The following is a 22034-nucleotide window of genomic DNA, read 5'->3' as shown; positions in this document are numbered from 1 at the left end:
TTCTCTTTCACTGGCTTCCTCTGTTTCCAGAATAATTCAGTTTTACCAAGTTTGTTTTATATGTCTGATTTAATTAAAAGAAATGTATAGTTTTACTTTGTTTTTGTTTTTTGTATGGGCGTACTCTAAATATTATGCAGATCCTGCTGTGAACGAATAATAGTCTATAATAGTGTAACTGGAAAACAAAATCTGGCTTAGAAATTTTAGATAACGTATTTCTTGTCATTTATTGCTAGTAGTTAATCAAATTCCATCTGTGCTCATTGTCACACATTTGCGGGCATTTTTGCAAATTATTATCGAAATTAATCATATTCATTATTTTTTTTATTTTTCATCAATCACAAATTGTGTCTTAGATCGTATGACTAGAGCGCAATTGATACAGGTGCAGAAACAGAACAATGGTGCAAAGAGAACAAAGAGCCTTCAGAAAATTGAATACACTACTAAAACATTTAAGAGAACCTGAACACTGCACGCTGAGATTAAAGGAACACTTTATATTGCAATTATATTTTGTAAATTCTGATTTGTGTCCTGTTCTTTTTCGGAAATTTGCAGACATAAAGCTGCAATTTGCTGCTTGTTGATCGAATGCAGACAGAAGACGGTGTCTGGAGGAGCTGTGAGGAGGAGCGGCGCGTTTGCCGTCTGTTCTGAAACAACAAGAGACATCTGGGAATCAAGCAGGCCAAACGTGCGACCACTGTTTGTTTTTTGTTTTTTTTTCAGTCACTCCTTATAGCCTATACTTTTGTTTTGGAATTATTTCCATTTATGATAAGTGTGATGCAAATGCATAACCAGGCTAAAAAATAAATAAGTGGACAGTTACAAAATGTGCATCTGTTTAATTTTTCATTGCGCAAAAGAAGGTAAATACCCAATTGCAATTGCACTTGTGTTAAACTAAACATTCTGCACAGACGAGGTTATGTAATATTTTGGAAATATATTTGGTAAAATTATAGTGTTTATTAAAGTGTTTATTGCATGTTGTTTGTTGCCGTCGTTAACGCTGCATTGTATCACATTATATTCTTATAGTCACACTGTGGGGGGAATCTGAAAAAAACAAGTTGAGCTGCACAGTCCTTCTGGAAAACACATTTAAGCCAAGCCAAGTCCGTGTGTCTGTTTCTGTGTGTGTGTGTGTGTGTGTGTGTGTGTGTGTGTGTGTGTGTGTGTGTGTGTGTGTGTGTGTCCTGGAAACAAAGCAGTGTTCACGACAGGATTTTCACATTACACGTTTATTTATTGAGCTCCCTGGAATTATGAGAAGATTTGACAGATACTTCAGGCGCGTTAACGGGCCGCAAATCAAACTGTTTTGAGCGTGGACATGTGCAGATAAAATCACAGATACGGTCATTCTGGGAGGTTTTTGTCGCCTCTCAGGAAATCAAAGACGACAAAATTATGAAACATGAGGGATCATAACAAAGGAATAAAACAGATACCCACCTACACAACCCACCTTTTAAGAAGTCTGTCAGTTCTCTGCCTCTGTGATTCAAGTGTCTTTTCTTACTGCTCTGTGGGCGAAATTTGATATAAAAATGGTTTAAGGAAGGGTTGAAACAAATACTATACTTTCACATTTAACTACTACTTTCAATTGATGTGAGATTGACAAATAATAATAATAATAATAATAATAATAATAATAATAATAAAGCAGTAAATTGCATTCGGGATTGTAAACTGCTAACAAGCTCTCTAAAAAGCAAACTCCAAGCTTGTTTCCTTTAAAAAACTACATTAAAGGGGAAATACGTTCATTGTCAGAACTCATAATGTTATGGTCTGAGGCAGTCCAGGAATATTACTAAACATAAACAGCTCTCCTAATTCCAAAAGCTAAAGTGCTGAAACTCAAATTCCTGAAGTCATTGGTTATAAAGTCTGGAGCTGCTCCATAATGAATGGTGAAAGATGTTAAAGATGACACTGAGAGCACCCATGGAATATTCTAAGTAAATGGGTACATTTGTGTAGAGAACACTACAATAGAATAATGTTTATTTGGTTATAAAAAAGTTTTGGGGTTTTTTTTAACTGAAAAAAAAGGAAAACAAACATGGGTCCACAAAACCAGGCTCCCATTCATTGTCTATGGAGCAGCTCCAGACTTTATTCCCTCTGACAACACAAGTTTGAGACTCACGGCATTGGTTTCTGGCTTTATTAAAGAGAAGCTCATGTTCACAAATATTGATTGAACTGTCCTAGGTTATAAAACTCACATATTAAAATTCTTAATTGGTGCTATTTATCTTGAATCTGGAGAGTCTAATCTGGAGTAATCTCACTATCCACAACAACAGACTATTGGCAGCAGTGAGGGTAAGTGGATGAAACAGACTCACATGTGCTCATGACTTTACTCCCCTGAACTTTTCCTCCAGAGTTCACTTGTGGCCTCCTCTGTCATCAGCGATGTCATGAGGTTTGATGTATGGGGGTCCTGAGAGGTCACTGCAAATGGCATCCAAGCAACTTTCTGTTTTCCTGCAGGAGGGTTCCTCAAGCAGCTGTTTACATGGAAGATATGCATCCAAACATTCGGGAGGGATCAGACAGGAATGCCATACACTTAAGAGGCTTCACTGAAGGCTTGTGTAGTGTAATTTATGTAGTATATTTGTAATGTTACTATTTCATTATACTTATCTTTACAGTTTTCCCCAAAAAGGAATAAGAGTTTTAATGAGCTGCATGTGGGTGACCTTTGGGGGTGAGGGAGGGGGAAAGGGTGAGGTTGAGGGGGGTGTTGAGGGAAACCAGGAAGGGAGAGAAGGTTTGGGGAATCTCACACGTTTTAGGACCTCAAGTTCATCGCTCAGTTGGAGTCCAGTGAAGTCCTGTACAGCTCCTGGAAAACAGGGAAGTGATGACTTGCCTCTGGAAAATTTTGCATGTTTGTTTGGATTATCAACATGTGTTTACACATACATGTGTTGATTATTGATTATTTGTAACAATTTAACCATTTGAAACCTGAACAAAATGTCCCAGTTTCTTTCAGAAACATGGGAAGAAGCAATGAAAGAAAAAACGACCCAAAAATTATCAAGAAATTAGTTAAAAATAGAAGAAAATTACCTGGAAATTAACAGAGAGAGAGAGAGAGAGAGAGAGAGAGAGAGAAAGAGAGAGAGAGAGAGAGAGAGAGAGAATGGCCCGGGAAAGGCGCTTAAATAATAAAGATTTCCTAGGTTTTTCTTTTTTACTCTAGATATTTTCCCCCCACCTTTAGAAAATAATTTTCTGAAGCTCCAATTTTCTTGCAATGTGTGGAGCATTTCTCGTGAAGTTGCCTTTTTCCCATGATGTTCAAAGAAATTGCGTCAATTTGCTCAGGGTCTGAAGTGGTATATCTGTGAAAGGTGTCTGAAACCAGCACAAGAAAGGGGATGTCAGTCCAGGTTTCAAACAGTCAGTCTCCCATTTCTGGTATTTATTGGAACATGTATTTATTTGATTGGGCATTTAAAAGTAAGTGCATAGGTTTTGTTTCAACATTAGGGGAGGACACATGACACTTTGGATTTTGGGTATTCCCTAGGGACATTTAAAGCATCAATCACTTAAATTTTTTGCAGACTGGTGCATCTTTATGCACAATTTGTATCTTTTTTGCATCAATTTTTGGAGGAAATGCCTTCAATTCCGTCAAAATAAAAGTCCTCTTGCTACTTTCATCTTTTTATTAGAGAGGCCACATGACTACGTTCTAAAAGCATAGCATAAAAGCATAAGGAATTTGATAAACAGTTTCAATAAAAATGTAAAGGAACCCCTGACCAAACAGAAACGAACTTTTAATTGAATTCGGATTTCTTAAAAAGAAATTTATGACATAATATACCACCTTAAAATAAAACACAACATGTAGCAGGATCAGATGTTTTACGACGAAAGCGACACAACTCGAACAGGTAATAACTGAGGAGTGGGCTTGGTGTGCCGTGAATGCATCATCCAGTTTGAACATTGTTCTTCAAATGAGCCGCTGCCTCCACCTGCTGGCGGATAGAGCACAGCAGCACTCAGACCAGCAAGTAGCTCTGACCAGGACCAGGACCAGTATCACCAGGACGCTATTGTTTTTCATAATTTAAGATTCGGTGTGTTTTAGACTATTTTTAACTGAATACATTTCTACTTTTCTACGTTTTCTCATAGGTTAAGTTATATTTGTTGCGTTATTTATTTGGAAACTATTGTTAGTGTGCATAACATGTTAGTGTGTGGTGTGTGTGTGTGTGTGTTGTGTGTGTGTGTGTGTGTGTGTGTGTGTGTGTGTGTGTGTGTGTGTGTTTGTGTTTGTGTGTGTCTGTGATGTCCTGAGAGCTCTGTTGCTGCACAAAACAACAAACGGTCGTTTCTGCACTGAGACAGACTAATTGTTGGTAGACGGTTGTAAAGTAATTAGACATTTTAAGACAGACAGACCCATCTGCAGTCCTGCCGTTCCCTCCACCTCTCCTGTGTTGTGTGTGTGTGTGTGTGTGTGTGTGTGTGTGTGTGTGTGTGTGTGTGTGTGTGTGCGTGCGCGCGCGCTACAGCAGTGCTTCAGAGCTATCTTACAACAGTAATATCACGAGCCTTATTGAAATGCTGGTTTACTGCTGTCACGGAGCCTCTACATGCTTTGCTGTTTTCGCACCTTATAAACAGTTGAGGTTGTGATCGTTTACTGCAGGAGGGCATCTCGTTACACACACACACACACACACACACACACATATATATATACATATATATATACATACAAACACTGTTGGTTTATATACTATTGTGACTTTGAATTTAAAATGGTTGCATTCCTGTATGGTGTTAGTTTGCCTCCTCAAGCTATTCGATACTGCGGATTTTATTTATGTAAGAACTTCTTAATGTTTTAAGCTTTTGGATCAAAGGATATCCCAAAAAATATTTATGTATTTATCATCTTAATATTTCGGGTTAACGGGATGCCTGGACTCTTTAGAGTTATTGGTCATATTACAATTAAGATTTCGCACTAATTTCCACAATAATATTTTTGTAGGCCTAATATATAAATATTATTATTGTGAAAGCAACTTTCTTCCAGTGAGATTAAAAGAAAAGCCTTTTTGAGAGGAAAAAAATATCTGCACAGGATTTGGGAAGTTTTTCTGTGGCTTGTTTGGGTTGTTTGCGCCGTAACACTTAGTGGTTATAAACCAGAGGAGTATTCGGGGTTTCCAATTTAGTCCTTTTTAATTAAATAAATAAGGGGAACGTGTATTTTGGGGGAATAGTTTTGAAATTTTTAAGGTGAACAGAGCACTAAATTGTAAAAAGGATGAGGAAATGAAAGGAAAAGAAACAGAAACAGAAAAAGAAAAAATAGTATTTAATTAATTTGCAGCATTTTTTGAAACGTGTTAAAATATCTGTTTTAATATTAAGCAACAAATGATAGCAAATAAATAATCCATAATAGTTTTTTTGTGTGCTAAACAAACTACTTTTATTTTAGATGAAACCAGGAACGACGAGGTATTCGAAGTGTGCACAGTGTTTTCACAAATGGATCAAAACCCGTTGGGGTTTAAAAAAAAAATAAAATAAACATCTAGATTGCAAAAAACAATAACTTAATAAACAATGCAAATAGGTAGCTGAAAGACATTCAGGTAGTCAAGGGTCATTTCATGCAAATAACAAATGGCCTATAATAACTATATCTGTGCGCCAAATACAACACATCTAAACTCTGACCAGACACTTTGTCCTCTCACAGACATGAAACACTGGATCTCATAGAGGAGGAAAAAAACATCCAGCATCGTTTTTAACAACACAAACTTTACAACAACATGTGTAACAGGTCAGGAATATTAAAGACAGGCTCCCCTCTTCCTCCTCTCCCTCCCCCTCCTCCTCCCTCTAATCCACCATCAGTCCAAAACCAGTTAACTGTCCCTCCGCCGGTCTTTGTTTTCTTTCTTCATCTTCATCCTGCGGTTCTGAAACCAGATTTTCACCTGTCTCTCGGTCAAACTCAGCACTCTGGCTACCTCGTATCTACGATCCCGGGGGAGGTACATGTTAAAGAGAAACTCCTTTTCCAGTTCGAGGATTTGATGCTTTGTGTATGGACAACGCTTTTTTCTGGTGGGCTTTGCGTGAAGCCAGTTGGACGATGGGTTATCTAGAAACAGGAGGGGGGGTCAAAACCAGAGAGTTAACGCTCTCAGAATAAGACTCATAAACAGCACTGAAGTCTACTGACTTTGTCATTTGGGAATGACATGTTTTTTCTGCATGAATAGAAATTATTGTTTTATTTTCAACCTGCACGAGCAATTTGAGGATTGGGAATGGAAAATTCCTCACTAAATTATTGTTAAATTTGTGTAAAATTATGCCGTGAAGTGTGTCAATCACCTTGAAGAATATGCATGTTATTTTTTGCAGAAGATCAAGTCACTATCTCTTTGAGCCTAAACACCGTTTGATATACAAATACTATACACATTTCTATACGAAATCAAGCCTGTGACATTCCAAACAATTCCCCCACATCCTCAAGCTTTTAATGTCATTTCCGTGCGTCTAAGTACATTCATAAAGTGAGAGTCAAATGAAAACAATGTATGTCTTACTTGCATCTGTGTCCCTCTTGTCCTCTGCTGTCGGGCTCTCCTCTGTGGCTTTAGGAGCGGATGTGGTTTCACAGGGAATCTCCGCAAGGGACGCTCCGTTTTCAATGTCAGACAAAAGAGGTGTGTGCGTCTCCAAAGTTGTACAATCTGCACTCCCAATCAGAGGCTCGGGTTTTATCTCATAATGCATGGCTGTCGATGGTAATCCCGTCAAACACAGAGACGCAGACACGGGATCCAACGCCCAGGAGCGCGTAAACATGCCATCGCTGTCCCCGCTCGTGTAATGGTGATGTATGTAGGTCGGTGCGGCTGAGCTCGGAGGATGAGCTGAGATGGGACTCCAAGATCCGCCAAAAATAGAAGATTTCGTCTGCAAAGGGCAAGATTCCTGTCCGCCATATTCGGTGAGCATCGCCTGCTCCACCCCTGCAGCTGACGAGTATCTCGGTGCCATATCTTCCTGCTCAGGAAGAATAGGCGACTCAACATAATAACTCGTTCCTAACGTCGACATTGCAAAAAAATGCACAAAACAACGCGTTATAGTCTTGCAACACCTAGAAAAAACACATTCATTGCATAAAATGTGCTTCTTTTCTTGCACCAGCTAGAGGCTCAATGCGTCCAGCAAGTTGAACCTTGCCCAAGACTGGATAGGGCGCCCCAAACACGTGACCGTGGGACAGAACAATAAATAATAAATCAGCCTGCTGCTCAACTAAATGGCCTCCATTTTCCCCACCATATTTTAATAGCAAGTCCCCGCTCCTTTATTGGGAAATATTTCGTTTTATAAGCAATAAATGTTATGATTTTTGTGAAAAGATTTGATGTTGTTGTAATCGAACACCGTTAAGATAAAATGAGCGGGGGAGGGGGTTGTTACTTTAAAGCCTTGCTTTGTAAAAGCACCAAACAATCTTCCTTTAAATAGTAATGGGATTATTTATTCTAAAAAATATATAAGACTGATATTAGTTTAATGATCTCCATCTGTAAGCCTCTTACTTTGGGAAGATATTTCTGGCTCTTGTTTGGTTGATGTATAAAACATTTTCAAGACCTTTTAAATTCAATTAAACAACCAGACATTTTTTAAAGCATCATTTGGAGTTTGCAATATCAAAACATATATTAAGGGACAGTTTCCAAGATGCGCAATGCTGCGTCTGCAGGGTTGTGGTTCTACTTTGAAGGTAATCTAAAAACGGAAAGTGGGGAGAGGTTATTTGGGTGCTATATAACAGTCATTTTTATCACGGGCAATTGGGTTGTTTTTCTTAAGGTTACAACCTGGCTGTCTAAGCTAAATATCACCAATAAAGCTCGGCCTTTGTGTCCTTTCTCCCGGGCAAGCAGACGCATCCGGCATTTCCTACAGCGAGGCAACTGGCAGACTGCAATGATCATAACCGAGGCCTTGTCTGTCCTTTAGTCTTCCCCTGGACACATGCAAGTCTTAATCCTTTCATTTCCAAGCCTGCGTCTTTACTTCCGACTGTTTGGATCACACAGATGCGCTCAAAATCCTCTGCAGGTGTTGTTTTAAATTACAGACATGTTGAAACTTTGTATATCTTGGATTTAGTGTAACCAGATATAACAGAATGTAGCTTAATTGTGAAAAACCCACAAAGAAAAAAAACAGGTAAAGAGTTTCTTTTACGCACAACAATAAAACACTTTATTGCACTTTTTGGAATAATAATGTTTTATGTGTTCGCAGTATTCTGCGCCAAATTATTAATAAATTCCACCATTAATTAATAGTGATTCACTTTTCATGATGCGACGAGTTTTACTGAGGTAATCAAGGCAGTTTCATGTTGTGGGAGAAATATTATAGCCCAACAACATGAGACTACCTAAACCACTCAACAGCATGCTCTCCTCTTCAGGAATATCGGTGTACATAACATGTTTAAGTGTTTTCAATGTGTGGAAATTATGTAGTTTCTTGGTTTAAAAGGTCAAACCGAATTTTAGAAAAATGAACGTACGTAAAAGACAATAGCAATTTAATCATGACTCTGCGGCAGTCCTCAAATTGTTTTGGACTGTTTTAGTCCGCTACCTATGTCTTCAAATAAAATAGTTTACCGTTAAAAAATAGTTTGTCTTCGTTTTGCAGCAAGGATCCACTTATTCACAGTTTAAAATATTTTTAAATAACAATAATTATAAAGGGGGAAAACAGGTTTTACTGGTTGTGTGGTTTACATTTAAGTCTGATGTCAAGGACAAAAAGCAACGAAGTGCGCACAGCCGCCAGACATCTATCACAGGCCTAAACTATGAAGAACATTACCCTCCACCACTGTTATAATATTTACTGTGCACAGAGCGGACCCGGTCCAAAACACAAAGACATTAGCACCATGCACTGTACCTGTGCCAACTTTAAGACTTAAACAGTGCGCAGCTCCTAGCCTGTCATTCTAAATGAAATAAGAAGTCTGCAGTTGCAGGGATGGTTTTATTAATTTGACCAGCAAAATGTGCAAATATTCATCAGACCTCTCGGACTCCTTAGCTGTCACACAAAGGTCTACATGTAACTGTAACACACGTATCCCAAAGGGTTGGTCAAGCATGCAAATTCCAATGGTTCACTCAGGTTGACTATACAATCTGTACAAGTCTGAAGCTCTGAAACATTGTGGTCACATTCTGAACATCTTAAACACAACGATACAAATGTAGTCATTTATAAATACATATCCACGACAAAATAAAACAGACGTGAAAATAAGGAAAGAACAACAATCAATAAGTTAGCAGTAGGGTCCTATTTTCCATGGACATTCTCACAGTTGGGTTGGGAAGGCTCTGCACAGGCGCCCTTGCCATGGATGAAGGAGGGCGCCAAAGACGCACAGTCTCATGAGAAACTGAAGTTGCTGGAGAGCTCTCGGATCCTATTCTCCCGGCTCATTTTTTTCAGTTTCATCCTCCTGTTTTGGAACCAGATTTTGACTTGCCTGTCAGTGAGGTGCACACTACGGCTGATCTCCAGGCGACGCTCTCTAGTCAAGTACATGTTGAAGAGAAACTCCTTCTCCAGCTCCAGAGTCTGGTGCTTGGTGTAGGGGCAGCGCTTCTTTCGTCCACTCTTAGCTGTAAGCCAGTTGGCCGTGCTTTCCATTTTACCATCTCCTGTGATGAAAATGAAGCATTATATTAGGCAACAGGTGAGGCAAAAAAAGATCATAGATCATACGAAGACATTTTTTAGAAAAGATGGACTAAGAAGATTTAAAATCAAATATAAGGAAAACTTGACATGTCGTATTGTAAATTTGTGTTTTCACTATGTAGAATTTGGTGTTTAAATTCTACTATTTGGCCTGACTCTGACAACACAACCACACAGAGTATAACTACCCGTATAATGGCTGGTTTTTGTGTTCTATTTGATTTTACAACCATTTTACGCACAGTCACACACCTATGTGGATTTCCCATACAGCTGCAATTCAGCATTTTATCAGAAACTATTTGCCCCGTTAAGCAGTCTGTGGCCAACTGCACCTTTATTAAGACATAAAACCCCAGACTACACAGTCTGCTGAAATTATCGCAGGGCCTGTGGCTTTGATGCGCGGACAAATGACAACAGAGTCCTGCACGGGACAAATGGATACACTGGATAATCCGTTGTAGTTTCCCTAAATGAAGATATCTACAAACAAAAGGATAATTCGTGTGTTTTTTAATAATCAAAACTTCAAATAATTGCTTGTTAAATAAACCAATAAGGCTTTTTGAATAGCATTGCAATAAAGCACAGATATAGCAGTGTATTTGTGATCTAAACGCAGATATTAGGAGCAAAATAGCTCTGCTCCTCGGCGCTGATTGGTTAAGTCACGTTCAATTTTGCCTCATGCCTGATAAACCGGTAAATACGTGCTAAAGGCAAACCTGTGAGTGGCTGACTGTTGACCTAGATAATAATACATTAATAGACCATGAGCATTCGTGCATTCCATAAACCATTGGGTAGAAAACACAGGAAGTCTAAGAATTATGCGTGCATGCCCCACTATGCTGGTATTCCAGCATCGCATTCCTACAATCGACTCTTCACCTTTGACGGGTTTTTCTGGACACTCCGCGCTACATGTCTCAGCAGGCTCAGGGGAGGATGAGCCCTCCGAGGACAGGCGGCTGTCCTCCTCTCCGGCCGGGGCGCAGGGCGCAGGGACAGGCGCCTCCTCGCGGCTCTCCCTCCGCTCCGGCTCAGCTGAGGCAGTCTGAGGCTGCGAGGGCTGCTGGCTGTCCACGCGGGCAGGTCGTTGCAGTGTAAAGTGATTCATGTTTGGCTGAATATCATGGTAAAGCCTGGAGGACGCGTACGTCTGAGACAGGCGGAAGTAGCCGGGGACTGGCAGAGAGCTGCCGGTGACCGGGCATGATGCAGACGAGTAGGAAATGTCATCTACTGTTGCTCCTTTAGGACATTTGTCAGACTCGTAAAGGCAATAAGCGCTCTCCTCTTTTATATTCGGGGAGAATGAACACTGAGCCATATGCTGGCCGCTGCTGGGCTGATCCACCCGGCAGGATCTCGACGTTTCCAGCCACGTTTCCATCCCTTGAACATACGGAGCAGAAGACGGGATCACGCTTTGGGTGCTTGGCTCGTTGCGTTTACCGATCCCCGGGAAACAAGAGCCACCGGAGAGTCCATATGAATATTCCGACGCCGGTGGCAAATACACACCGTTACTCTGGTAATATGAACCGCTGTCGGTTCTCACGTTGATTAAAGAGTCCACGAAAAATGAATTTCCAGCTTGGTTGTTGGGGCATGTCATCGTTGTGGTATAATTTGACGGAGGATGAAGATAGCCCTTTCTGGCTGACATTTCTTGTGCAAAACATTGCTGAATAATTACTGATACTCACGCTTCTCACTGTAGCCTGCAGCCAATTAAAACACCAGGCGACTACAGACTCCTCCCAGTCCGAGCAGACAGCTCCACTGTGTCGTATATTTTGTTTTAGGCTAAGTAAAGAGAAAAGTGTGTGTGTGTGTGTGTAGTGTGGGGAGGGGGGGCATCAGAGGGTTTTAGGTAAATTCTTTAAATCTTATTTGGAGTTTCACATCCTGAGCCTGGATCCTATAAGCCCAGAGCTGCCTGTGCCAACTTAACAACAACAACCCCTATTTGACAACTCGGTTGTTGAAAGCTGTCCCTAACAATTATGTACAATGCATAGCTTTATGGCCACTTTTACAGCACTGTAAAAATGAAGGGTGCCTCTGAGAAGCACAGGGTGCATCAAAGTTCCAAAAAGGTCCTGTGTGACTCTTTGGTCGTGGGACTCTTAACCCTTCTTGTGCTGCTCGCATGACTATTTTTGGACCACCCCCCCACCCCTCTTTTTTTTTTATTTTAAATTCCTCATGGACTGTCCAAAAGTAGTGTAGACTGTGTTTCATGTCGCTACATTGCTGGGCAATCCCGTGCAAAAGTCACTTCCTTTAGAGCCCTGGAGCTTATCTGATTGTGGTGTGAATATTGCGGGTGCAATAGCCATGATAGCATCCAGACACCTTTTACTGCAAAGGCTCTGTTGAGCATTCAGAAAGGTGACACGCAGGCACAGTGAAGTAATCGCCAAAGCTGAACAATGCCCTGGAGCTACATTTTTTCTTAATGATCATTTCATATTGGCAAGACTGTACGAAATGTAGGTCGTTACTGCATAGATGACATTAGAACTTGCTAATCTTGCTATTATCTCCTCACAGAAACACCGAGAGTTTGTATGTCACTAATTTACCTACTGTCTATTAAGAAACACACACACACTCTCATTCTAAGGCCTATAATCCCCCTCCTTCTAAATTTAATTTAGGTTAAATGTCAAATGGACGTCTCCTAAAATCTATTCCATTCACAAGTAAAATACACCTTTTAAACTTTATTTATATTTGTTTTTGTTTTTAATACATGAAAGACCTTCGCCGTCTCTGCCTTTATGGTATTTGTGCCTTTTACGAAATATATTCAGGCCTACGCATCTGAGGCTGAGGTAATGGGAAAAATAAAAAAAAACTATAACCAGAACAAACAAAAAATAAAAAATACCCGCATTGCATGCAAAGCACGAAAGTAATTGTTTAACATTAAGGACGTCCAATCGTCTTTATCGTGTACATTTTGCCCTCATTCAAAATAAGCAAGAGCAAAAATTGGTCATATTGTAAAACAACTTCGCCACTGAATTTAATTTAAAAATGATATGACAAAGCAGTAAACGGAAATTGTTAACCTGGATTGCTGCAAAAAAATAAGAAATTTAAAAAAAAGGTCAGACATACATCAACTCATGCCTACTTAAAAGACAATAGTTAGGATTTTATAACACAGGCCTCCAGATTTAGATCAGACCAAAGATAGCTCCAAAGGTTGGTGAAATACAACATCGGCTACCTCGATTTTCCTTGAAGTCTGGAGCCATACAGTCTAGAAAACAGAGCTGCAGTTTATGTACAGCCATTTTATATGGCGTCAAACCTGCAGCATGTCTGGCTGCGATGAATGATAATAATCATTAACCCTACTGGATTATTTCCTGTGATGTTTCAGTGTGCGCTGTGGGTGAGCTGCTCTTATATTATTCCCATAAAACTTTTTTTTTAATTTAATTATTTATAATTATTTAATAATTCAATTAATTTAATCAATTTAGTTGAAAAAACAGGGTTAGAAAATTAATGAAAATCGTACAGACTGTTGTGCGTCAAAATGTCTCTCTGTTGGTGTCTGTCCATGCCAGCGCGCACGCACAAGGACGCACATACAGGACGCATACAACTTGTATCAAAGCTGCATCTTAAAATCAAAGTGAACAAATGGTCCATATACTATCCAGGTTTTCACATTTTTACATTGTTCACGTTATGATTAAACACCATAAATCCAATTTGAGATGTATGAAATTATAGGTATACGTTTTAAACTGTGTGGGATTCTAAAAGTCAGTGAGCCACGAAGTGTTTGTAATGTAGGCCCTTGTGATCTTATTTCTTAGTGCGCATTAGTCACTCCAGGCCTATAAATTCTACAAAACTGCAACCTGAGAACCTGCATTAAATTTGATCCTCACAGAAACAAACTCACTGCTTACTGATGGTAATTTTGCAAGCACATGCTTTCATCACATAATAACATTTCCCCATTTTTAAATGATAAAATGATTTGTTTTCAGATGGGGATGAAGTGGGATAAACAAGAAAAAATAGACCCGCTTTCTTAAATCACATGAAGAAACCCCTCTCAGTGATAAAACGCTCGTGATAATATTTCTGTGCCTACCTTAACATTGAAATCCTGATGTGTTGACATGTTTTAAAGCAGCTGAGCGGCGAGTCAAACTTCTTTTATATCTCAATTCACGGCAATGACATTGATCGGAGCAGCGCCACCCAGTGGACAGAGGACAGCAGGGCCTAGACACCGCAGCGCGACTCAAACGCAGAATATTCCGACCACGGTAAGATGCTGAAACAAATGACGCCGGAAAGGTCCGTGAACACAAGCTTTCAGTGCTCCCAGCCGTTGTTTTTCAGCCCCTTAGTCACAGTTAATAACCTTGGTCTCAGACGCTTTATTGCACTACACTCCAAATGCTCCAGACGAATCCGCGTTTTATGGCCAAGTTACTGGAGCAACTGGGAGGATGTGCAGCAATCAAAGCGGAATTCCTGGGAGCCTCACAGGATGCACGGTATAAGGAAGGAATCAGGGCCCTTATTAGCTTATGGCAGGCCATTCAAGTTGTTTTCAGGGGTCTAGTGGTGGATACAAAACCACCTGAAGCCATTTTTTACCCATCTTTTTTATTTGCGCGAGCTTCATTTGACCTTTATTTGCAGATTGACATGAATCCACATGGTTTAAAATCATATTCAGTATCAGACTAATGTGGGATATTTGGGTTAAACCACGTCAGATTATAAACACATGACAATACAGGATTGTAAGTGATCTGAGTCCGCCCCTTTATTTATCCCAATGTCACTGCCTTATGGGTCAGCTGACTTTGAGAGGATGAAATGAATGAAGTCTTTCAGAAACTATATAGCCTACTTTGATGAGAGTAATCACAAAAATAGATTTTCTTTATTTATTTTTTTTTAAGAGGCGGCCTGGTATATCTATAAGAATTCAAACAACTGTCAAGATTGTTTCAGTAAATTTAACAGGCATGTTAGGTCAGAAATCAGCCTCCTTTGTAATGGATATCAAACAATAACTTCAGAGGATCTAATTTCCAGCCATGAGGGAATAAAAAAGCATCCGACCTACATATCATGCATCTGATACGATCCACGTGCTGGCATATAAAACAAAGTATGGGATTATGTTTCATTTGGGGGTTTGCGCTTTCATCAGCGGTTGGACTTTTGGATGAAGTTCGGGAATAATCCCACTTTACGGCCAAGAGCTCAACAAAGCGCCTGCACTGAGGGTCAAGCACACATGTTAAATATCACCGAATATCAGAGTTAACATGCATGAAAAGGATGAACTGATATCAGATTATATTTTAACTCATTCTCTAACTATGCAGCACTGACCGGTACATTTTGGGGTCAGTTGCCAACAGTGTCAGATTAGGTCTTCACCGCCAACAGTGTCAGGCGAGGTCTGATATAATTCCAAAACACACAAAATAGATTTACAGTCACCGGAGTTGTATTTGTACAATAAAGTTAAAATATTAAGAGAAAGAAGAAAACACGAACAGTAGTTTGATGTCAAGATTTCTGGCCTCAAAAAATGCGTGTGCGTGCGTAAATTTGCGTAAATGTGCATAAAAACAAAAATAAATTCTACAAATTTATATATTCTACATATTTAAGGGGGAAAAATACGTTTTTTTTAATCGCAGTAAAATTATCTCCATGTGTATTATTAAATAATATAAAATTAATCCGGACACATCTGGTTTTCCGCGTAAATCATACACGCAACCACGTACCTTAAAAATTTGGAAATTGTTGATTGGTCGGGCAGGCAGAATACCACGACCACCAACGTATAATAATAAAAATGATAATAATAATAATAATAAATTATAATGATAATAATAATAATAATAATAATAATAATAATAATAATAATAGAGCCAACGGTGTTTAATGACAAAATAGTGTATAAATAGTAGAATTCTTTATAACGTCTGGCACATTAAAAAAAATCGTCATCCCGTCCAGGTAACGTGAAATCTTGAGTGTGCGAATGGCTGCATGTGAAAGTCAGTCTTTGTTGAATGTTTATAGTAGGGGGTTAGTGGTGAAGTACTGTAAACGGTCTCTGTTCAGTTTCTTCTCCTTCATCCTTCTGTTTTGAAACCAGATTTTGACCTGGCGATCTGTCAGATTGAGCATCCGAGAGAGCTGCATGCGCTTCTCCTTGTTTATGTAAACGCTGAAAAAGAATTCCCTCTCCAGTTCCCTGATCTGATATTTTGAATATGGACACCTCTTCTTGCGCGTCCTCTGGCCACCTGAATTGAATGATAAATACACAAAAAGGCAAATGTCAACACGAGATATTATAGGCACATTGCAAGTACATGAAATCATTAGTCTATTTCCTGCTCTGCAGCAGCGGTGGTGGTCTGCAGGAGCAGAGTTCAAGTGTCTCCCTCCACTCAGGCCTACAGGACCGAGATTTGTAAACAAAGAGTGGACTTGATAGTGGGGCATGTACGTTGTGCATGGAGGGGCTGCATGTGGGAAGTGTGCAAGTGAAAACTTATTGAAATCTGTAACACCATACCGGCTGCTTTTTAAGAGTAAGGGCGCGGGCCTAAACCAGTCATGGGGGTCGTGTATATATGATATGCTTGTATTGTCCCCTCCTGGTTTTACTGTGCGTAAAGAGCTGTTGTTTTAGCTTTAGTGACAGCAAATTCCATGACAAGCAGTTGTTGAATTAAATCCAACAAAAATCCAGTGAATCTCTAAATATTTATCTTTGAATAAGGAGCAGGGGTTAAACCTAAATCCGCTCCTAAATCACATTAAAATGCCACAGCAGCCCAGTGCAGTCAACCCAGAATAAAATAAACTGGAAATTCAAAAGCAAGCACATTAAAAAGTTAAAAATAATATATACATATGACGAAACTAAATATAATCAAGTGGACACAAACATGGGAGATATATGTTTTAAAAACTTTTTAAAAAGGATATAATATTCATAAATATTATTTGGCATACTAATTAAATTTATAGGCTAACTATACGAGGATTTTTACGCGCACACTTAAGGGAAAAAAAGTGGATATCTTGTTTGAAAATCTTGGAAGACAAGCTTAACGCCAAAGTCTTCACGGCCAATTTCAATCCCAAGCACGTGATCTTGTCGTTTATAACATAGTTTTGTTATAGGGTAAATCTGCAGGCCCTCCATAAACCTTACGTGCTTATAAAACAGCATATAAAAAGCTTTAAGAGCAACGCGTTAGATTTTTCTCCTTGTTGCATTGAACGGGGCTACTCACTGCTGCTTTTGCTCTGTTTCTCCTCGCTGTGGCCGGAGGACGACTTGGGGCTGCAACTCTCCGCCGTGTCCGAGCCCGGGTGAACCGGAGCGGGGCTTGTTTTGGCCGCGTGTCTCTCTGTGTCTGTCGCTTGTGCTGTGGACGTCGTGCTGCTCTCCGCGCTCCCGTAGGCTGTGTCGAAGAACTGGTCAAACGCCTGGGGCAGGACGCCGTTCCTGCCAACGCTGCCATAGAAGCCCGGCGTCGGGTTGGAGGAGCTGGAGGAGTGGCTGGCGCTGGAGCTGCCTTTCACCAGGACCTCTCCCCCCCTGGAGGTCGCGCTCGTCCAGCCGTCCCTGTGCACGATGTCATCGGGGTAGCAGTGTGACAAGCTCCCTCTGCTGTGGTGCCATTTACTGGAAGTATCAATCCCATAGTCTCTGAAAGCCACATCTCTCACGGACGGGACCTGTGGCAGCGCTGAGGACTGGTAGGGGTATGTCATGGGGCAAGAGGACTGGCTCTGGGTTAAATAATGAGGGAGACCCGAAAAGTCTGCTCCGGAGACGTAGTAAGTGCAGCTCGGTAAATACATATTAGAGCCAGAGATCCGCTCATCAAAATCCATATTCTGCTATTGGAAACGTCCTATAATAATCCTCGCATAGTTCCTCCGCGGCGCTGCGCTCCAGTCACTTTGAGGCAGACTGGTGGAGCAGAAATCCTTAGACGTACAAGCTGACGTGGGGATCCATCTCTATCCATTCCTGAGGGCCAAAGCCATGTGACCACTGGCACAAAATGACAGATAGCCTACGCCTCAATGTGTAGCCTATATGAGTCAATGAGTTTATAAAGTAGACCTTTGACTATATGGGAAGGGAAAAATACTGAGACTGAATTTTGCTCAGACACAATTTAGACTATTTTGAACGTTTTAAAAACGGGTTCCTTTTCATTGTAGAGCCTCCGTGGAGTTACTTCTATCTGGCTGTGGACTGCTATCGTTAAATTACCAAATTACAAGGTGGACCAGAACAGAGAATTACATCCAATTTCACGCCACGCTGCTTAACCTGCCAATTTGTATCTATAAGTTCGTTTTAAACCTATAACCCTCACCTTAACCTTAACCTCAGAGCCGTTTGAAATATTTTACAGAGGAAGACGTTTTAGACCAAGACGACTTAGTCTTCCCTATGCACGTGAGGCTCAATCCTTGTGGCACAAAAGTTTATAGGTCAAAATAGAGAACGCGTTTGATTGGGGTTTGATATGGCATGTTACAATGGAAGCCTGTTACGCACATGCGTAAAATACTTTGGAAGCTATTTTAGCCAATTAAATCTATTTTTAATGATTTTATCATTGAGCAAATGGCAGGTATGACTTCGTCGTGTCTCTGTGTGACTTTAACATAGCTCCTCTCGCTATATTTAGTTTGGCAATGCGAGCCATGTTGCACTTTTGTCAGGCATCAGTCCAGTTTGGCAGCCGGGGACACAAAGACAAAAGGCCTGGAAAGACAAGCTTGGTTATCTCTCTTATGGCTGTTATATGTAAGTTTGGAGTTGCATTTTCGGTATAATTAAAATTTGGCAGCTCGACTCTGTTGCAGACTTCAGGTGCAAATTTAAGTTCACGATGGATTTGTCTGTTTGTGCACGTAAGTAGGCAAGATGACCAAAAGCAGTCTCAATGAAGCTCATATGAGGCTAAGCAGCTGGTATATGCATGCAGTATATGCAGCAAAGCATCCTTAACATTTAATGTAAACATACAGATTATGTTAATAGGCTTAGAATAATGTAGGTTTATTTCCAAGGGTGCTCCAGTCTTTGCATCGCCTGTACCCTCTTTGCAACGCCCAATATAAGCCTTTGGACACGGGCTATTTCCTACACTCCAATCCATTTTCATTTGTCATCACTGCTCAGTAAGTGGGCACATGTGTCACATATCACTTATCCTGTTATGCATCCAATTTCGGAATTTAGTCCAAATTCAATTTTCATACATCAAAGCCATGTGAATTTGTCCTGTGCAGGGAAGCATTAAGAGACTGTGTAATATTTCATTCCGCCCAGGTGGTTTTCTGTTCGACTTCAACAGTGAAACTGTTATTCATTTGGCGATTAAAATAGTCTTATATGATAAATTAGACGATAATTCCTGTTTTGATTCTTTGCAGGCCCTCGTGCGCAGCAACAGCCTACAGGCCGAAGGTGCGGGAGTGGCCCACTTTGTCTCACTTAACTTTTTTTACAGCACGGTTTTTCACAGCATCAATGAAAATATTTGGCGACGTTATTTATCCCGAGCCATGCGCATTAATATGAGAGAGACGTTTTTTCAGTATCTCGTGGCTGTTATGCATGTTGGCTGTATGTAAACAAAACACTGGTAAACCTTGACCTCCAACCGGCTCCCAGGATGAGGAAAATAAATGCGTTAAATATATAAATACATTTCCATGAAATTAACATTTATCTTCTTCTATAGATGTACTAGCAGGCTATCATTGATTATCAATCAATCCAAACAAGAAATTGAGGTTAAATGATAATTAAATTTAATACACCAAAAGATTTTGTTGATGTCTTTTTCTTTCTATCTTTTCTGTCACTGCTTAGACAATCACATGAAAGTCAAGGCTGGTTTATTGTGTCTGAGTCGCCTTGAAAGGTTCAGATGCAATTAAGTTGGAGGAGGAGATGAAAAAAACACCTGTGAACTTAAGCCTGCAGCACAAGACCTCCTGAGGTTTATATCATACATGTATTTTTCTGCAGAGGAATAAATGTATGATGTATTTTTTCAGTGTGGCTGAAAATGCAAAAGCTGAAGGTACAAAAATACATTTAAATGTAAGCGTCACTGGTGCGTGATGTGGCTGTAAGGAGGAAGTTAAAGGGGAATTTAAAAATAAAAGCAGTTTTCTTGGTTTTCCTGAAATTTTCTTCGACACTTTAGGAATGTGGTTTGACTTAACTGCCTGAAAATCTGTGTGCGCCTCCTGCCTTTCCCGATTCCTCCGACCATTTCAGAGGGGGCCATTTTATACTATTTAGGTAAAATGTGCAAGTAAGATTTGCACTTTAAATGTCCAATCTGTTCCGTACTAAATAAACTACAGGTAAATTTATTTAATTTAGAGCACTGTAAAAAATAGCATTATATTCTAATTCATTCCAATGTTTGTAAGCACTATACTGGTGTAAACAAAATCAGTATCAAAACATTTCATTTAAATGTAGTTTGTCTGTGTATTGATTGATATTAAATGAGTTGTAAATAAAAAAAGACGGTGACACCAGATTTCAATCCTGTGTTTTGGATTGTGGTTGTGGTCATAGATTATGTCTTCAAAACAGAAACCAAACAAACAATGCCTAAATCTCTACAATTTTGGATATTTAGAATGATTGAAAGAGTTCATAGAGACGGAACAATACTGTAAATGGATTTATTACTCAAAATGAAGTATTTTTTCTCCCACGGTTCTTTCAGTGTTATGACTACAACGTTGTTGGCATTATTTATTTAAATATACTGTATTAGTTAAGATAAAAACGACTTGACTATCAGTCAAGCCTTGTCATGCTATAGACTCCATGGTGTCTAAAAACAAGGACATCTGGTTCTTCTTATTAAAAGTTAACTACGGTGGAATGCAGGAAAATAAGCACATTTCTACAACCAGAAAAAATATAATTGGGTGTTTGAAGTCATCAAGGTGTAAAGACACTGAGGAGAGAAGAGCGAGGGATGGCGCAGTCTGACAGCACCAACAGCACCTATAGTGGAGGGGAGGGGGCCTCTCCGGAAGCAGCGGTCTGTTGGGGGTTTACAGCTGAGGCTGCTGTAAAACACAACAACCTAAAAACCTAATAAAACCTCCTCGATTCACAAATTCAACCTCGCATTCATGTGTCTGGCTGTCAAGCGGATGCTATAAGGTCTGATATATATATACAATATGCTTATATTAATCACTTTCCGTCTACCTGTCCTCACTTTAAATTGTTTTGTTATTATTGTTCAGCTAGGTTATTATATTGATAAATGCAGTTTTGTTGTATCAGTCGGCAATAAACACTGAGAAAACAGAATGCGTGATGTGATGCAACAGATATGAAAAAACTTTCAAAATAAAATTACTGCACAGACAAATTTAAATTCACAAATAAATGTTCATGTGAAATGTGTTCAAGCACTTAATTTTGGTGTTTGGATATTCAGCTGCATTGTGTCAATGCTACTCCGTCCTATTGCTGTACGGATTCACCCTATTTGTTTGGGAATTATTTGGAGTTGTTTTGCTTTTTTCTGAAGTTCATTACACAACACTCAACACCACCCACCCTAAACACACACACACACACACACACACACACACACACACACACACACACACACACACACACACACACACACACACACAGGAGAGGTGGAGGGAACGGCAGGACATTGTAACATCTGAGAAGTTGATCTTACTTAAAAAAAGTAAATATAACCATGAATCTTAATCTATGTTTACTCTATATATAAATGTTAACTTTACTCGACATTTAGCTTCAGTTACTTAATCTTGTGAAGTTGCTGCAACTTAAATGTGACAAGTGAGATTACCTTGTTCCTTCCAATTGTTGGCCAATTCGGTAAACCAGATTAGTCTGAGTTAACTTGATCATGACAAAGAGGATTTTGCCAGTGATGAAGTTAGGAGATCTACAGAGTCTGTTTCCTTAACATGTTTAAAAATACACAAATATGATTGACTAGTTGGCAACCAGCAGAACACAGATATATAACACAGTATACTTTTACTGAAGTTGTTAAAAACTACAAAGATAGATTTAATTGAACTTGTCC

The 22034-nt window shown here is 39.7% G+C and overlaps 3 protein-coding genes across 3 annotated transcripts; all 3 read right to left on the bottom strand.

Annotated features, from left to right (window-relative positions):
* Positions 1–5954: 5954 nt before the first annotated feature.
* hoxa9b (homeobox A9b) lies at positions 5955–7164 on the bottom strand. Its single transcript, XM_042490727.1, has 2 exons — positions 6648–7164; positions 5955–6193 (listed from the first exon to the last, which is right to left on the bottom strand). Exons 1-2 carry the CDS (start codon positions 7162–7164, stop codon positions 5955–5957), a joined length of 756 nt encoding a protein of 251 aa, XP_042346661.1.
* A 1948-nt stretch (positions 7165–9112) lies between these two features.
* hoxa10b (homeobox A10b) lies at positions 9113–11554 on the bottom strand. The gene is made up of 2 exons (XM_042490611.1): positions 10741–11554; positions 9113–9806 (listed from the first exon to the last, which is right to left on the bottom strand). The coding sequence occupies exons 1-2, from the start codon at positions 11519–11521 to the stop codon at positions 9532–9534; spliced, it is 1056 nt and encodes a 351-aa protein (XP_042346545.1). The 5' UTR covers positions 11522–11554; the 3' UTR covers positions 9113–9531.
* Positions 11555–15817: 4263 nt separating this feature from the next.
* On the bottom strand, positions 15818–17890 carry hoxa11b (homeobox A11b). The gene is made up of 2 exons (XM_042490581.1): positions 17181–17890; positions 15818–16178 (listed from the first exon to the last, which is right to left on the bottom strand). The coding sequence occupies exons 1-2, from the start codon at positions 17785–17787 to the stop codon at positions 15946–15948; spliced, it is 840 nt and encodes a 279-aa protein (XP_042346515.1). The 5' UTR covers positions 17788–17890; the 3' UTR covers positions 15818–15945.
* Positions 17891–22034: the final 4144 nt, after the last annotated feature.

Source organism: Plectropomus leopardus, chromosome 7 (genome assembly GCF_008729295.1).
Source record: "Plectropomus leopardus isolate mb chromosome 7, YSFRI_Pleo_2.0, whole genome shotgun sequence".
NCBI lineage: Eukaryota > Metazoa > Chordata > Actinopteri > Perciformes > Serranidae > Plectropomus > Plectropomus leopardus.
Note: the sequence above shows the minus strand (reverse complement) of the source record. Positions and strands in the feature narration are given on the sequence as shown.

Bases quoted from the DNA above. Each gene is read 5' to 3' on its own strand.
- hoxa9b (XM_042490727.1), bottom strand. From the start codon at position 7,164: ATGTCGACGTTAGGAACGAGTTATTATGTTGAGTCGCCTATTCTTCCT. The intron at 6,194-6,647 runs GTAAGACATACA...TCCTGTTTCTAG, and splicing joins CAAGAGGGACACAGATGCAA to ATAACCCATCGTCCAACTGG.
- hoxa10b (XM_042490611.1), bottom strand. From the start codon at position 11,521: ATGTCAGCCAGAAAGGGCTATCTTCATCCTCCGTCAAATTATACCACA. The intron at 9,807-10,740 runs GTGAAGAGTCGA...TTTTCATCACAG, and splicing joins TCCAGAAAAACCCGTCAAAG to GAGATGGTAAAATGGAAAGC.
- hoxa11b (XM_042490581.1), bottom strand. From the start codon at position 17,787: ATGGATTTTGATGAGCGGATCTCTGGCTCTAATATGTATTTACCGAGC. The intron at 16,179-17,180 runs GTGAGTAGCCCC...CATTCAATTCAG, and splicing joins GAAACAGAGCAAAAGCAGCA to GTGGCCAGAGGACGCGCAAG.